Below are 18,415 nucleotides of genomic sequence, written 5' to 3' on the forward strand. Positions count from 1 at the left end.
GAACACATGTGCACACATAACATAAAACATTTCTCTGGTTGATCGAGGTCAACCCTCTTGATCACGATTAAGGGGCTTTGACCAACGATCGAGGCGCCTTAATTATAATCAAGTCTCTCTCACCGAAGTTGGCACAACTCTCCAACCGAAGTTGGCACACTTGGTTAACCGGAGTTAACCTTCTTGGTATAAACCAAGTCTTCCTGACTGAAGTCAGGCTTACTTGACCGAATTCAAGTATCTTTGACCGTAGTCAATTCTTTAACCAATAGAAGAACTCTTTTGACCATAATTATTCTAGATGGAAAACTCTTTAATTATGATCAAATAAATGGTCAACTGTAATTTGACTTAGGATATTTACATTGTGGTCATATGAGTTTTGTCTCTATCTCTCTATCTCTTTGAGTGTTGTTTGAGCTGCGATCAAGAGTGAGAGGAGCGAGTGATTCTATCCTCTAATTTCCAACAATCGCTTCAATTGCTTCATCTCAGAATATACCAAGGGGTGCCAAAGTGCTTTGCAGTTTTCATTGTATTAGCTATTTTCAGGGATTGACCCTTCAGGTGGCTTTCTAACTCTCTTAATTGTGTGAGGGGAGGGAGTGTTGCATAGTTGTATGAGTGGCATGTTTTAGGAGTACACCTTTGGCATCAAGGTTGGAATATGTATCGTTTTGGAGAAACAAGGCTAGGTATCAAAGAAAAGGTGTTGGAAATAAAGGAGGTGGAAATTGAATGAAGAGGATTGGAAGGAGTGCCTTATGAAGAGGGAACAATGAAGGGAAAGAAGGGAGGTGGAAAAAGGAAAGCCCACAAGGGAGGAAGGTGCTAGAAACATTGTGTGAGTGAGAGAGAGAGAGAGAGGCTAGGGAGTGAAGTCGTCGTACACAAATGTAGAGTCCATGAAGGCTTTCATTCATTCATCAAGTATCATGACTAGTGAAGTACAAGCCTTACACTCACACACTTGCACCAAGTGCATATGGGATAAGTCCCATAGTGACACGTGGCACTCACACATTTCTCTAGTGCTACACACCAACACATCACATCAACACACTCTTTGGCTATGATATCTTCAACACCCCCCTTTAGAGCAAATAGTGTAAGACCCAACACGCAAAGAGTAGACCGATCCCCCCTCCACCGCAAGACTGTAAAGAGCAAGTCCAACTATCCAGTCCAACTATCCAACACCTCCCGTGTGATAGTAACTTCTCAGTCAGCTTGCGACCGGCAAGGGCGAACCATCACTCGTCACCCCCCATTACTCTAAACTAGGTGGTCAATACCATCAAACCAAAGTAAAAGACAGTACATTCATTTTTGGGGGACAACCCAAGGCAGAGTTACCTCTTATTGACTCCAAATACATTCAGTTTAGAGGGACAACTCAAGGCTGAGAATCTTTATTGACTCAACATAAACACACATAGCATAGAGGGTCTAGAAAGCCCAAGAACCCTAGTCATAATGCTCCTCAAATGAGAGGCCGTGAACCTCAGCTATGGTTTTTGTATCTCCTTTGGGGGCTCTTCAGGTTCAGCCTGTTCTTCAACAAGGAAATTGGCATGGTGCTTCTCTTGTTCCTGGTTCTTCTTCTTGAAGCAAGAAGCTTCAATATGTCCTTTCCTCTTGCAGAACGTGCAAATGATATTCTTGTTGGTCTTCCTTGCTGGTGGAAGCAAATGCTTGATCACCAAGAGAGGCAAGAGGGGCTTCCTTATTACGACGGTCCTTCTCAATGAGTAGTGCCACCATATCATCAAACGTGGTAGTGGCAAGGCGAAGGACATCAAGAGTTTGCTCAAAGCAGGAGATTCCATGCATACTCTTCATAAGGACAGCCATCTTATCTTGATCATTAGGTGGACTTTTCAAACTTGAAAGTTGTTGAACAAGAGATTGAAACCTTGCTAAATGATCACTCAACTCATCACTCTCTTCCATTTCCAAATCATGAACTGGAGCTTGAAAATACTTTAGAGTTGGTGATTTTATTATCAAACAATGCCTCAAGACAATCCCAAATGTCCTTAGTTGTTGACTGGAAGTCCACGTGATGGATGAGAGAGCCGGCCAAGCAAAGACCAATGAGGGCAATGGCCTTGGCATTCTGCTACGGAGCAGCTGCATCTTGGTTTGCCATGCGGGAAAACCTTCCCCCTTGAACTTCTGCACGAGCAAAGAACTAGAAGACAATGAAGTCATCATGGCAAAGACCTTGATGAAGGTGGACAGCAAGTTGAGATGAAGGACCAGCAAAGGAATGGGCTGGTCTTGTGCTTCAAAACACAAATTTAGGGTTAGGGTTAGGGCGGAGATTATGATGTGGCAGGGCAGCTATGGCATACCATGTTAGAAACATGATGTGAGTGAGAGAGAGAGATAGGCTAGGGAGTGAAGAAGTAGTACAAAAATGTAGAATCCATGAAGGCTTTCGTTCATTCATCAAGTATCATGACAAGTGAAGTACAAGCCTTTATAGGCTACACACACACACACTTTTTTTTTAGTAAAATCCAGTGCAGTATATTTATATTCTTATAAATTTACAAGATGGGAAGTCTCCAAAATGGAGAGTATCCCAAAGATCAAAAACATTAAAAGAAAAGCTCTATGCAAGAAGCATGTATATCACCCTCATGGCTGGCATCATATAACGATTGCCGCAATGAGGCTAGGAAAGATTCATATGACTTGTGAATCTGCCGACCCAAGTATGCCAAATTATGCTCACTCCAGATTGTCCAAAGAGCCCAATATCTCACCCATGAGAGAAATAGTGAGTATTGAGACAAAGACCTCATAAATTTGCCAAATAACCAAAAATGTTTCCCAAATCTGTGACTTGGGAAACGGAGCCGGATGATCTTAAATTCTCCCGAGGAGGTTCCTAGAACACAGGCAGTGCCAAAGCAAATGAGGGGCAGTCTCTGAAGGAGCCTGACATCGTAAACATGTGGATGGTGTTAAATGCCTTTGAAACAAAGACTTTTTCTTTGGAGATGCATGACCGGCTTATTGTCAGTGGGAATCACACTTGGCTACACACACACACACACACACACTTGCACCCAGTGTATATGGGATAAGTCCCATAGTGACACGTGGCACTCACACATGATCACACATGAACTAGTACTAGATCTCCTAGTACTACACACAAACACATCACATCAACACATTCTTTGGCTATGATATCTCCAATAGAAGGAAGGAAGAGGGGTGGAGTCAAGGGCCTAAGGCTGCTAGTGACCTCCCAAACCTTCCTTGTGCTATTTAAAGGCAATTCAAGCTGCCAATGGGCAGATAGTGGCAGCCCTTAAGGTTGGTGTGAGAGGAAAGAACCCAAGGGGGTCTTGAGCAAAAGAGAGGCACAGTATGGCTTTTGAGGGGTGCAAACAGCCCTCCCTAGGACGGGTGGGAAAATGGAAAGGGCCCTGAGGGCGGCCTGAGGGCTGAGGAGTTTTTGCCAAGCCAGCGCTTTGGCTGGTGAGGCTGGGTTGGGCACCAAAAGGTTGCCGATGGGGACGGAGTGCCACTTCTCCTTTTTGTTTTGTGTTGTTTTTCTTTTTGAGGGGTGTGCGGTTGGGGAGGGGAGGGGGGTGTTTGCATGGAAATGGGATTGAAAGCAGCTGATGGGGGCAGGTGGGGAGGAGCTCTCAGTCTAAGCTAGTTTGGCAACCATGTCCTCACTTTGGAAAGATTAGTTTTATCTTGTTCTTTTGTTTCTTCAAGTTTGTAGTTAAAGGCTTGACTTTACAAAAGCAAGGGCTGTACCTTCCGTTTACTTCTTTGCAGTAAATACAGAATGCTCTCTATGTATCCTCAGCTCAGAGTTGGTCCACAGGGTTTTAGCAAATCTGAAAGCGTTAATAGAGGTGTAGCTGATTTGTGATACTTTTGACAATGTATGTCTTGGCATTTTGAACAACACTTCACGTGCCTTCTTGCTTTTTTTCTTGTTGCCATCCGAAAGAAAGAGGGGAATGGACTGGCAGGGCTGTTTATTTTGGCAACATCGAAATTACATGTGTTGTACCTGAAATCATTTTCCACACACCAATAAACAAGGGTTACATCTTTTTTAGAAACTGTTTGCTAAGAAAAGCACATCGCTTGTATAATCTGACTAGTATATGTGGAGTACACTTATCCCTGTCTTTGCATGGTGGTTTTATATTTTTCCTTCAATATTACAGGATTCTGAATGGGAAACCGGAATTGCATGGTCTCAAAGAATTACTGCAGGTGAGGAAATCTTGCCCCTTCCACGTAAGTTGGCACACTCAAGTATGTTGGAAAGTCTTTATATTGAGGCCTTTGTTGATGCTATTCTGCTTACCGTAAATCTACAGCAAGAAAGAAAATTAAGAAAATTGAATTCAAGACTTCTAAGGCTTAGAGGTATGTTCATGCCGAGCAACAGGCCATTAGTAATTTGCACTATAGAAGAAATATCAGCGATGTTTTCTTGTCTGATATAGTGACGGAAAACAACAACGGATCTCCATTGCGGTTGGCTTGACTCAAAAAGACTTGGATGGGCCTTTATTAGAGGCTTCAGAGCTACAGAAATACAAGTGTCTGAGGGGAAATTATTTGCTGCAAAGTTCATAGGAAGGAGGAGCCCGGGGAAGCATTAGCTTTACTTGGCCTACAGTCGCGGGAAGCTATGAGTTACGCTTCACCCACCTGGTTGCTGAGGGAAGCAGAAAGGGGAGGTTGAGACGGTCAACTGAAGGCAAAATGATGATAATGTCAAGTGATTTTGTAATTTCATATTTTTAATTGAAGGCCAATCTCAAATGATATTACAGATCTTAATATTGTGCATAAAACACTGATACAGCTTAGTATAGTGCATTAGGCGAACACATATTCATGTCACATTCAATCATGTATAATGGTGAAGCCTGGTTTGTATTATATTATAAACACTCTTTGTAGTGTATCAGAGTTGATCTACAATATGAGTGCTCCCTCCCTCCCTCATCTTCTTCATCGACAATGTTACTGCCCACAATGCTCTCATCTTGTGACCACCAGCCAGAGAGTAAAAGGCTCTTCCACTTGATGGTATTGAGCTTGTGGCAAGACTACATAAGGATTGGAGTCCATTTTCCTCATTGTTGTTAAAGGAAAAGTGTGTGAAATATGCTCTTACCTTATAGTAATTAGTGTGGTTTGTAGCAGTAGTTTCAGTTGTTTAGTGGGTTCATGTTCTCCTCTTTTTTTATATGTCTTTCTAGAGATCTAAACATTCGATAGGCATCAAGATATGGTTGGTGGCGATACAGACAGGACTTCAGACAAGCTGCATGCCTTTTCCCAGCAAGATGTGCCTCTAGAATCTTTCTACTCTGACACGTGATTTTGCACAACTCACAAAATAGCTTTTCTTTCTCATTTCCACTCTCAAGGCCTTTTTGTACAGCTTGTGTTATTTCTTTACCATCTGTAGACCCTGAAATTGCAGCCACCTTAGGCATCATGGATATATCTTGCCACATTTGCTCAATCGTCATGTGGCATTCTCCTTGCAATTCTGTATAATTAATTTAAATTAAAATGTAGGATCAAGCAGCAATGTTTAACCTGTTGAGGCCGTTCTAGCTGACAGGTTACAGCTGAAGGTGCTATTCACTATACAAAAAACGTTATACAAACCAGACAGTACTTGAGCCTTGAAAGACCAACGCTTTACCTTTTAAAGCCCAAAGGGCAGGCGTAAGGCTGTACTATGCAAAAGAGAGTGCTGAACATGATGATCAGGTGGGCTATGCTCACCTAGAGGCTTAAATAATTGAGGCATGTCCCTATCCAACAAATAACCCAAGGAGAAACCTGCACAAGGGGTGTCTGTAGTGGCCTATGAATTCAAGTGCATAGGAAAAAGGACAAAGAACCAGTTGGTTGTAAGACATCAACAATCTTCATATAGCACTGAGGTTTAGCTCGTGACTCTATGGGAGCTTGCTGAATCTTGACTTGACTGATATGTTGCTTGGTCAATGTAGCCAGATCATGCTGGTCTTGCTGAAGGCGCAAAACAAGCAAAAAGGAGAGGGGAAAATGAAGGGAGATACAAAGCAGACAGCAGGAAGGGAGCAGAGATGGATCTAGTAGTTCCTTCTCCAGCAGGGAATCTGGCTTGGTGTGTGGGAGACCACAAATGAAGTTTCAAGTGAATAACAAAGAAATCATGTATCCATGTCAATAGGACAGGTTATGTATGTGAATGGATGTGGGGAAGGCTTGTGTTTTAAACTTAGTTTGGAGAGCTACTCGAAGGTCCTTTTGGAGGGAGAAATCGAACATTTAATCCATTTAAGATAAGAATACGTAGTGCTGGCATTTAGCTGTATTTTGACTTCTTTTTTGGAAGTCTCTGCGTACCAAAGGTATCTTATGCAAAAAGGTTTCTGGAATAACTATAGATATTTGAAATTATTCCTTTGTTCAAATTTGCCTCCTGTTTCTGCCTTGGATATCTAATTTCCTTTAACAAAATTGGGCCTTTGCTATGAAAGAAGCTTAGTATGATTCAAGAATATTTGAGGAGTGCGTATCTGATGCTGCTATATCTTCTTGTAGGCCTTTTTGGATTTCCGGTGCTCTGTAATAGAACGGAGAGCCAATTTTCAGCTAAGTCGAGCCGAAGAAAGAGATCACATTGTTCAGGCAAGCCTTTATGAAAAACATTTATGGGGACTAAATTGTCTGTGTCATTATGCATACTGTTAAATTTCACGTTTCAAACTCTGGGGAGGCGTTGGATTTAAGTTATTTAGGGCTTAGAAACTTTTGTGCTTTGAAACTTTGTTAGATTTATACTCAATGGTTGTCAGCTTTTCCAAAGAGACCAAAATATGCATGTTCTCTTGGCATGTTGTGTACTTCAGGAGGAGTGCAAGCGTATTAACATCAATTATTTTCAGGATTTGTTATTGTGGAAAGTCTTTGAATTTCTAAGAATGAATTTGTTTGTAGACCTTGCAACAAGGGCATAATATGGCAGATGAAACATGTGAGCCATTTAAAATTTGGAAAAACATGATGGTCCATGCTTGGAACCACAAGGACCTTAACCTTCACATACATTCCAAGGGGCCGACATTTTGAGGACACGAAAACAGATAGAGGTGCAATGTTACATTCCTGTCAAAATGTAGCATAACCTTAGATGGGTCGGTGACAGAAAGTCATTAGAGAGTGGTTGTGTATAAATGTAGATAGTTGATTATTATGTTGCGGTTATAGGAATTGGCAAGGATTTAGCTACCAAGGTCTTTGATGATCTTAGTCTGAGATGAATAGAAGGCTCAAAACTTATGGTGCTGATTGCTTGGCATGGTCTTTTTTCTTTTGAGGCTACGTGGAATCTGTTTACTAGAAACGGAGAGCATACCCAGATTCATCATTGAGGACACTGATGCTTGAAGAGGGAAGGAATGTTAGCCTTCCAGTCGGAATGTAGCATGATCTCGGATGGGTTGATGTTAGAGAGGCCAATGGTAATGTATATAAATGTAGATAATTGATTATTTTGCTGCATTTTAGAAATGGGCCAAGGATCTATGATGATCGGGGTCCGAGATGACTAGAAGGCTTCGGGGCCCCATGCACGTTAAATTGGTTAATTCATTGGCCTTGCGTCTACGGGTAAAGAAAAGAAAAGGTTAGTGAATTAGAGGACCAAAGGGCAAAAATGGATTAAGGCACGGGGAGGGATGATAATGCTATCCAATGGCTAAATATAGTAAGGATATTTCTAGGGATTTGAAGGCATGAACGTCCAGGCTACGAGGGATTTTGTGTATGTTTTGTGTGTGATTGAATTACCCAAGCTGGGTGATTTGGAACGCAGCAGGGGTGTGTGAGGCTTATGCATTTTGGCTGAGTGGAGAGCTCTTCCCGGATGCCTGTGAATGGAGTCAGACATAGGAATTACTTGAGGGTAACAGGTGCATGCTAGTTAACAGGAACTTGATGAGTCATAAAATTCGCACATTGAGTAATGCCAAGGATCTCTTGTAACCTTGATCCTGCATTAGCTTGTAATTCTCAATTTGCTGATGCTCTTAACTTTGTAAATGTTAATAGGGCCTTCAGTAAATGGTATTAAAGTGTTTTAAACAGTTATATTGGTGAGAGAACACCAATATTCTAATTGCGAAAAGTTGGTTTTGGTTAATGAAATTTATCTAGCTTTCCAGCGGTAAAGCCCTATTCATTGCAAAACATTTTTAAAGAGGGGTTTTCTATTCAAATCACAATGTTGGAGGTATACAAACATTGTTTTAAAAGTTTATAGAACATGAACCTAAAAGCCGTTATTTTCTGCCCCAACATCACACTAATGACACGCCAAAGTTTTGACAAGTGGCATTTAATGAGGGGGGCTCAAGATCAGGTCCACATCTTAGAGGGCTGGATGGAGGAGAGTGTTTGTTCATGCTAGATCAATCAAGGGTGCAATGTGATTTTTGTAATTACAGATATTTGAAGCTTACTCTGTGTAAACTCAAGGATGCACTTAGACCAGCCATGCATAGGGCAATGCTTGCTTTTTCTCTTGGTCCACCACCATTGGCACAAACTTTTCTTATGTGTGAATCTTGAGTCTCCTACTCATAATCAGAGATGAGTAGAACACTGAGTATTGCCCAGAAAATGGGACGCCTAAGTGACGGTCATATCCTCAGAAGAAATCTCCTTCGCTGCTTGAAGGTCCTCCTTCTGAAGGGCCCGCAACTTGTTGCACTCTTTTAGCCTTCTCTCAACCCTCTTAAAGTGCCCTGTCAACAACTAGGTCCCCCCCCTCTTCTCCTCTTCAACCACCACCACCACCACTTTTTATTCTTATCCTCCCATTATAAGATTTTCTCATGGTTTCTTTGCTCCTAATGACCATATGTGGATGCTGCAAATCATCTACATATGTCCTATAATTCTCTACATCTCTCATGTGGATATTTTAACTCCCCTTCTCCCTTTTTTTAAAAAATTCAAAAATAACTTCTTTTCCAAAAACTTTCAGAAACAAATTTTTTCTAAAGCTTGCGCCTAATGCACCTCAAATGATACACACCTACAGACTTGTACAACCATGCCAAGCTCTAAAGTACTGAGTCTGCCTGGTGAAGATTATCTCAGCTTTCTTTAAATGTTAATGACTAATTTTCACCGTGGGCAAAGAGAGGACATAGCAAAGAGACATGGTAAGAGAACTCTCTCCCCTATGTATTTTAGTTCTTCTGTTGCTACATTAAGCCATGCATGTCAGTCATTATTGTCTCATAGTTATCTCACTCAACCTCTTTCAGGGTTTTATGAACTGCTTGCAACATTCTTGCACTTATATTAATGCTACAAATGGGCCTAAGACTGAAATGCAATTTTGAACCCCCCTTCCCCCCTTTCCCCCCCCAAACACACACACACACACACACACACACACTTTTTTTTTGGGTGAAATCTTTGATTGATTATATTATATGAGTACACACACTTTTTTTTTTAGTAATATCCAGTGCAGTGTATTTATATGCTCATAAATTTACAAGATGTGAAGTCTCCAAAATGGAGAGTATCCCAAAGATCAGAAACATAAAATGAAAAGCTCTATGCAAGAAGCATCTATATCACCCTCATGGCAGGCATCATATAAGGATTGCCGCAATGAGGCTAGGAAAGATTCATATGACTTGTGAATTTGCCGACCCAAGTATGCCAAATTATGCTCACTCCAGATTGTCCAAAGAGCCCAATATCTCACCCAAGAGAGAAATAGTGAGTATTGAGACAAAGACCTCATAAATTTGCCAAATAGCCAAAAATGTTTCCCAAATCTGTGACTCGGGAAACGGAGCCGAAGATGATATGAAATTCTCCTGAGAAGGTTCCTAGAACACGGGCAGTGCCAAAGCAAATGAGGGACAGTCTCTGAAGGAGCTAAACATCTTAAGCATGTGGATGGTGCAATGCGACGTTTGGCAAGTGTGACTCCCACTGACAATGTGCCTGTCATGCATCTCCAAAGAAAAAGTCTTTGTTTCAAAGGGATTTTACACTTCCATAATATCCGGAGATTCTTCCGCCACCATGAGAGGGGCTTCTTGATATGCCATAGAGTATTAGCATATTGCTGAATCCATGGAGCAGGCTGAAGAAGCCTGTAGGCTTTGATGGAGGTCAAGGCAGGCAGAGGAATAGGATGAGAGCATGTAGCAGAGGGTTGCAATTGCCAATCCATAAGCCTGTTTGTGTCAGCCACAGGAGGAACAGGTAGAAAAGGATGTAACAAATCAGCAATTTTCTTCCATATCGACCTATGGTGCATTCCCAATGCATAGGAAGCAGTGGCCTGAGGAAAAGATAAGGCATAGCCCTGATTATCTACCACATCATGTATGTATCTAATTCCCAATTTCATGAGATTGTATGCCCGAACAGGTTCCTGTAAAGCGAGTGGAATGCCAAAGATGGCACTCTAATGAATACTTTCTTTCCTCATTGAGTTTGTCCCCGAGCAATTATCAGGTGCCCATTTGACCTTAGCAAGTACTTGTTTCCAGTCAAGTATCAGAGCAGTAGAGAAAGGACAGCCAGGTATCTTCCCTACAAATCTCCCAATGACAACCTCCCAATGATCAGTAGTCCAATGACCATAAGCAGAAGTCCTCATGTTGACACACATGGATGCTATCATACAAGTCCATGGCTGTTGTTGGCGGAAAAAAGTATGGAGCATAGTCGCCTTTCTTGCAAGTACATGATATCTTATATTGAGGACATTAAGTCCACCATGCATCCTAGGAGAGCACACCATTTCCATCTTCATCAGTCTCAATGCTTTCACATCAGTTTTTGTCCTCCATAACATCTCCATAGCTTGAGACATAAAGGCTGAAATATCTCTGGAGGACCAATGCAGCAAAGGCAAAAAGAACTGGACATAGGACATTACAATGGACTGTACTATTCTGAGCCTGACATGAAGTGGCCAAGTAGAAAATTTCCAGTATTCCAGTTTATGTTGAAGTCTTTGGAAGATCCATTTTAACTGCTGCTTCTTGGTGATATGCCATCCTATAGGATATCCCAAATGCGTGACTACATCTTTGGAATGCACCACCTGACTTGGCCAGAGAATAGAATGCCAGTCACATTGTTTCAAGGGAAGCAATTTAGATTTGTCAAAATTGACATGCAATCCCGCTGCCAATCCGTACAACGATAGAGTGGTTATAAGCATGTGAACTTCCCGGGGAGAATTCTGTGGCATAAAGAAGGAATCATCAGCATATGCTTGTGCCAAAAAAGATGCAGCCCCAGGGATTTTAAGACCAGTCATCTGTCCTGTGTTTGTAAGATGATCAAGATACATTAAGAGGGGATGGGTCACAATGGCATAGAAGAGAGCACTAAGAGGGCAGCCCTGTCTAACGGATCTACCCAATGTCCATGACCGAGATAGATGACCCCCAAGAATGCACTGAGAAGTAGAGCCAGAATAAAGCCAGTAAACTGCATTTGCTATCTTGGGACCAAAGCCCAACTTTGTCATGATTTGAGAGATAAAATCCCATTGAACAGTGTCAAATGCCTTAGCAATATCTACCTGCAATATGAGCACATCTTGATGCGAGTACTTAACATATTCAACTGCAGTCAATGCATTGGAGATATTGTCATGGATTTGTCTTTGCGGCACAAACCCATACTGATGAGGATGAAGGCCCGCATTCAGTATCCCGTGAAGCCTATACACAATCATTTTGGCAATGAGTTTGTAAACTACAGGCATCAAAGTAATAGGCCTCCAATCTGACATATGGTCACACAGATGTTTTTTGGGCACAAGTTTGACTATGCCATGCTTCCAAGAGTGCGGCAACTGATTTTCTTGCCAGGCAACATTGATCATTTGCAAGAGGACTTCTTTCAAATCATCCCAAAAGGAAATATAAAATTCCACCGTAAGGCCATCCCAGCCAGGGGACTTGTATTTACTGAGGTGGAACAATGCATTATCAAGTTCTGTGTCAGTAAAAGGTCTTTCCAAGATAAGAGCACCATCCATTTCCACTATTTCAGAAACATATTGGAGGAATTCAGTCCTAGCATCAGTCATTTGATTGGATGGGGAACCAGGAGCAGAGAACAATTTTTGAAAGTAGTTTTGGCATTCATCTTGGAGATCAGAGAAAGAGTGTGTCCAAGAGCCATCGAGCTTCCTTACCCTTAGACATGAGTTTTTCTTTGGAGTAGCATGAGTTTTTCTTTCGAGTAGCATGCAGGCCCTGGAAAAAGGCTTTTGATGAGCAGCCCTTGTCCATGAGGGGCTTCATTCTTGCCCTGATCTGCCATTTGTGCAATTTCCTGTGATCATTAATAGTCAATTTAATCTGAGCATGTGAGAGGGTATCATTTTCTGAATCAGAGAGAGGCCTTAACTGAGAAAATTCGGTCAATTGTTGTGCTGTCCTTTTTGCCCATTTAACCTCATTCCTCCATTCAGTCATATGCCATTTGCCATACTCCCTAATGACATTCTGCATACGAGAGACAAAACTGTCCCAAGCATAATTCATGTCCTCCTGGGCATGCAAAGGCAAGGGATGAATTGCAAATTGGATCATTTGCTGAAAATAGTGATGTCGGAAATAAGCTTGATTAACATGCAATAATTTACTGGAAAGGGGTGGCAAATCATCCAGAGGCTTGCCAAGCTGCAAATTCATCCACAATGGGGCATGATCTGACAAGCCCAATGAGAAATCTATAAAGAGATGAGGGCTAAAATCTGCAAATTGTTGTGGGTAAAACAAATACCATCTGTCAAGCCTTGCCCAGTATGTTGTAAGTGCATTATGATGGAAAGTATATCCAGGCACTGACCCTTGGAGTAGCAGCCATAAATCTTCAGCCTGCACAGATACAAGCATGCTGTCCCATTTCTGCCTTTCCAATGATAGCATATGAGATCTTGAAGTGGTGTATCTCTTGGTAGGGGGAATTATTGAAATCTCCACAGATGAATGCATTGGATCTCCATGGATATCTGCATAAAGAATCCCATAATGAAGCCCTCATGGCAGAGGTCTGGGAGGCATAAACTGATGCAAACTCAAGAATATCACCATTGACATTACATTGTATGACCATCCATCTGCCACTGCTGTCATTGAAGGCCAACTGAGGTTCTAGCTCATGTCTTACCAGTATGCATACACGTGAGTAGGTAGTGGTACCAGCATAATATATATCATAGCCGCCAAAATAAGCATGATGACCAACCATGGAGTGTTGATTATGTTCTTGCAAACAAACAATATCTGGCTGCATTTTATGTACATAATTTCATAAAAGCCTCCACTTGGAGACATTGCAGAGGCTCTGTACATTATATGTAAAGCACTGAAGTGTTTGGAGCATGAGAGAGGTATATACAGGAAAGTGTCAAAATAAAACAAGACATCAGAGAGGCAAAGCCTCTGCCTGCATGGGTTGCATTCCTTCATGATCCATGAAAGACACAGCATTTTCCCCTTCTTCTGAATCACATATGGGGATGCCCTTCTTCAGTACCCCCACCCAATTTTGAAGGATAGGAGCTGAAGTAGAAGCCTGTCCGGGTGAGGGAGAAGAAGCATCCCATTGATGAGATTGAAGGGGGCATTGCTTCAATACAACCACCTTCTTAGGTTGTTGAAAACCATCCTGATCAATCCGTGCAGATTCTTTCATCTTCTCTTTTCCTTTATCTTTTCCTTTTCTAGCAAATGACTGCACCTGATTGATTGGTTTAGCATTCTTTGCTCCATTTCTATTTGTTGTCTTAGCTTGTAAATTCTCATTTTTGTCCCGTGTTTGGGGTGGCAAGGCATTGGGAGGGGGCTGATGCAGAACCATCGGGCATTTAGAGGCTAGATGCCCAAACTTGTGGCAGGCAAAACAAGCTCCTGCAAACACGCCCCACTTTAATTCAAAATACTTTTTTCCCAATTGCACTCCCTCAACTTCCACTGCAATAGAAGGAGGGGTAGGTGTATCAGTGTCCCAGAGAATGCAGAACCTGTTACGGTTTCCCATGGGCCGTGGAGGACAAATGAGTATACACACACACACACACACACACACACACACACACAAATACGTGAACAACCCCCCAATGGCAGCATATCCTCCGTATCAATGAGAACAGAAATATAGCTTTGAGTCCTCTTCTAAAGGCATTTTCTCTTTTTGTATGCCTTTCTTGTTCATCTTGTGTGCATGCATCAACAACGGGTAAAACCAAGGAAAAACCAAGCACACAGTGGCTGAAATTTTACGGGAACCAAAGATCTAAGATAAGCATTACCTCTTTTTTGTGTGCAGGGTATTGTGGTTGGTTTGGAGAACCTGAACCGTGTTGTAGAAATTGTACGAGGTGCAAAGGATACAAATTCTGCACATCAGATGTTTCAGGAGGGTATGCTCTTGTCCATCTATATTAAATTGGTACTTAGTGGGTACTGACAGCAGGAATATGAAGCGTCAATGCAGTAGATGGAGCAATCTTTTCCTTAGTCAGATTCGGGTCTTTTGTTCTTTTGCAGGCTTGCATGAAATTTTTGATCATGAAATAAGTGACCAGTTTAATTCTGATAGTAATATAAGATGGCTGCCCATTTGGGAATCCATGAGGAAGACATCTTTATGATTGTAACGGTGCATAAAGGGTAACAGTGCAGAAGGGGAATCAGGCTAATTTTAGCTGAGGGGTGAGGGATGATTGTTTATTTGTAAATTCCTCTTTATAAATCCAGCAAACATGATTATTCTAATGGCTCTTTTTATATTTTCCTCCAATTGCATGTTTTCAAACGAAGCTTGAGTCTATCTAATCTCTACAGAGTCTGTGCAAGGCTAGGTTGTAGCACTTTAGCTGGTCGTGGCTATATTGCTTTAGATTTCATGATAAAGATTGTGTTTCATTTGAGAGTGTGGATGACCTGATCAATATGTCATGTACCATACAGCAAATGATGAACTATTTTGCATGGGGAAATCAGATTTGGTCTATGAACCGTAATTCCAAATAGTGGCGTAAAAATTGCAGCAGCTTTGGTCCGGCTAGCTTGCTTCTTGTCAACAGGTTTCTCTATGGCGGGTGATGCTTGGGTTTATTCCATTGGCCAACTCCTAGCACGTAGACATATTGCTTATGCTGTTTGTCACAGATGTTTGGCTCCAAGGGAATCCTTGCTCCACCTTTTTGTGCACACATTTTTTGGGGTGAAATCCAGTTGTCATTATATTACAAGAAACAGTCCCAAGGAAAAGGAAAATCACCTACACATATCAAAAGAGCATGTGCGCGCGCGCACACACACACACACTAAAAAAGAAAAGTGAAATCCATGTATTTTAATATTACAAGAAGCTGTCACTGAAGATGATACATGCAATTACAATATCAGAAGGTGTCATTGTAAGACAAGTAAACAACGTAATCTATCTGATGAACAGATAGGCAATCATGAAGGGATTGCCTAAGTGACATGTGGAAGTAGTGAAACGTGGAAAAAGTAGACTCTTCAAAGGCTGTATGGTTTCTTGTGTTTCTACAGAGTCTAAAGTGCCCAATATCGAACCCATGTGTCTGGAAGGAATTTACACCAAGCATCACTCGCGATAGAAAAAATTGTTGGCGAAGAGGAAGTTTGCAGGACCAAAGCTTTTACGCCACCATTTGGCATACGATTCATAGACCAAAGCTGGTTTCCCCGATGTGAAATCCAAGGAGGAGGCATCAAAACCCTATACAAACTGGCCACAGAGATATCAACCAGGTGTAAGGGACGAGTGGCATAACCATGGTGATGTAAGGTCCAATAGGTAAGACGATACATAAGCTACAGCTTTGGTAGTGGTAAAAAACAGTGAAGCATCGGAGAAAGGTAATGCCAAAGTGCTCGAAATGCATCCCCAATCAATATTGTCTAGCCGCCAAAAGAAAGGATAGTAAAGTGCCATCATCATGAAGCACAATCCCTTTGGATGAAATAAAATAAGAGCACCTGGGTTCCTGCACTGGGTTCCTGCAAGGCGAGGGGACACGGGCATTGCAAGAAAGATGGTAGAGTGGGAGACCCGCAATGGTCTAGCAATAAGCATCATTGCTAATTTTATAAAGGGAACATTGATTTCCCATATCATGTCCGTAGAGACATCGGTACATGCATGACAAATCCTGAAAGAGAGTTTAGAGGTGAATAGCATCAACATGGTGTTACAGCTTTAACGGAGAATTGCATGACTTGCATATGCGAGAGGGGGATAACATACCCACCCATATCACAAAGATCAAAGAGATTGTTGAGTAGTTGGTATCGATACACGAGAGCATTGAGGAGAAGAATTTAATCCCAATCATGCTTAACTCCTTGTCGTTGTCGTATTAAAACTTGAAAACTAGTTTTAATATGACCTCTCTCTTTGTCTCTCTCTCTCTCTCACACACACACACAAACACACCCACACCCACACCCACACCCACACCCACCAAAAGACGTCACACACATACACACTTTTTTTGGGGATAAAAGAACCTTTCATTAAGATGAATGAACATTCATAGCTGTCCCAAAGTGATACAGCTACTACTCATAAACTTAAAAAAACCGAAATAAACCATTATAGTTGCTTCAGTGAAGAACAGCTAGTATAACAAACCTAGAAATAGTGAAAGAACACTTCTAGCTGGGCCGTAGGAAGGTCACCCATGAAATGCACGTCTTGAAGGAAGCAATGGAGGGAGGAATGGAAGAAATGATAAACATTTGCAGAGGAGTGTCCATACACCCTAGAGTTACGAGCATGCTATAAAGACCCAATAACGACACCAACTGAAGAAGTGAACATAGTTAGGTGTAGAGTCATATCTCCCAAACATCGAAAAGTGCATGCCAAAAGCGATGCGGGGCCGTAGGAAGGTCACCCATGAAATGCACGTCTTGAAGGAAGCAATGCAGGGAGGAATGGAAGAAATGATAAACATTTGCAGAGGAGTGTCCATACACCCTAGAGTTACGAGCATGCTATAAAGACCCAATAACGACACCAACTGAAGAAGTGAACATAGTTAGGTGTAGAGGCATATCTCCCAAACATCGAAAAGTGCATGCCAAAAGCGATGCGGGGAAAAAGTCCCCAATCTAGGAAGAAAATCACGGGCAACTGGGCAAGTCCAAAGCAGATGCGGGATTGTCTGCCTCGGATGTGAACAAGATGGGCAAGCTGAGGAAGTTATGGGCCTAGCAGCCAAGAAAGAGCCCACTAGTAGTGCACCCATCAAACAACGCCATAAGAAAAGCCTCTGTCTGAGAGGGAGCTTATTGCTCCAATTATGGCCAAGACAAACCTTCCACCAAGTAAGAGGTTTGTCAAGATGCCAAATAGAAAGTTCAAGGCTGTGGGAGTAAAAGATAATAAAATTTTGGTAGTAAGATCTGCAAATGAAAAAGAAGAATAACCCGGAATGCCTCGATAAAATTTCCAATCCAGGAAAGAAAGATCACTAAAAAATAAATGGGGGATGGGTGGAAATGGAAGAAGCATGGTAGTGAGAATATCTTGTGATGCATGCCCAATAAAAAATGTCTCCTATCTTGTGCCACACACACACACACACACACATATTTTTTTTGGGTGAAATTTTTTGAGACTTTATATTACAGAGTACATCAGCATAAGATCTCACTATATGACAAGTATACATCAGAGTCTATGTAATGAGTTTGCAGACAATCAAAGAGAGGTTGCTGCAAGGAGCGCTTGAAAAAGGAGAAAGTAGAGAAAGTAGGATTACAAAGGACTCTATGATTTCTATCCTTCCATAGAGTCTAAAGTGCCCAGTATCGAATCCAAGTCACACACACACACACACATTTTTTTTAATAGTGAAAACTTTTGATTGATTATATTACAAGAGTAGCGACCTCAAAACGAGGCAGCCGAAATTATATCAGTTGAAAATCTCAGTGTATGCGAGATATACATGTTAGAATTATAGATATAATTCAGCAGTGACCAATGTAATTTAATAAGCTAGTTAGGGGCACTTTTCCCTCTTTAAGAGGTTTTTCCCCCTAACCGCAGTTAGTTCACTAACTATGGTTAGTGACTACTAAGGTTTTGTCACTAGGACAAAACCTTATCTCTCACTCTTTCAGTTGTACTCTTTACACTCTTCTATTGCAACTCAGCTCTCAAGCTTTCAGCTCTCCAGCTCACTCTCTCTTGCTCTCTCTCTCTCCCCAATCTCTCACATTTGGTATCAGAGCAGGCTACTCCTTCCTCGTTGAGCTCTTGCCTTCAGTCCAAGCTCCTTGTGCCCGTACAGCCTACGCGTACC

At 41.7% G+C, this 18,415-nt stretch overlaps 1 protein-coding gene across 1 annotated transcript in view; it reads left to right on the plus strand.

Annotated features, from left to right (window-relative positions):
* Nucleotides 1-18,415, plus strand: part of GYRA (DNA GYRASE A) — a 118,588-nt gene that overhangs the window by 64,812 nt on the left and 35,361 nt on the right. Inside the window, exons 14-16 of the mRNA XM_087393464.1 lie at nucleotides 4,209-4,257; nucleotides 6,604-6,690; nucleotides 14,395-14,488. Of these exons, the coding sequence (XP_087249590.1) occupies nucleotides 4,209-4,257; nucleotides 6,604-6,690; nucleotides 14,395-14,488 (230 nt within the window). The remainder of the gene's footprint in view (nucleotides 1-4,208; nucleotides 4,258-6,603; nucleotides 6,691-14,394; nucleotides 14,489-18,415) is intronic.

Source organism: Dipteris shenzhenensis, chromosome 22, assembly GCF_047967505.1.
Source record: "Dipteris shenzhenensis isolate YYH24624 ecotype China chromosome 22, Dip_SZ_1.0, whole genome shotgun sequence".
Lineage (NCBI taxonomy): Eukaryota > Viridiplantae > Streptophyta > Polypodiopsida > Gleicheniales > Dipteridaceae > Dipteris > Dipteris shenzhenensis.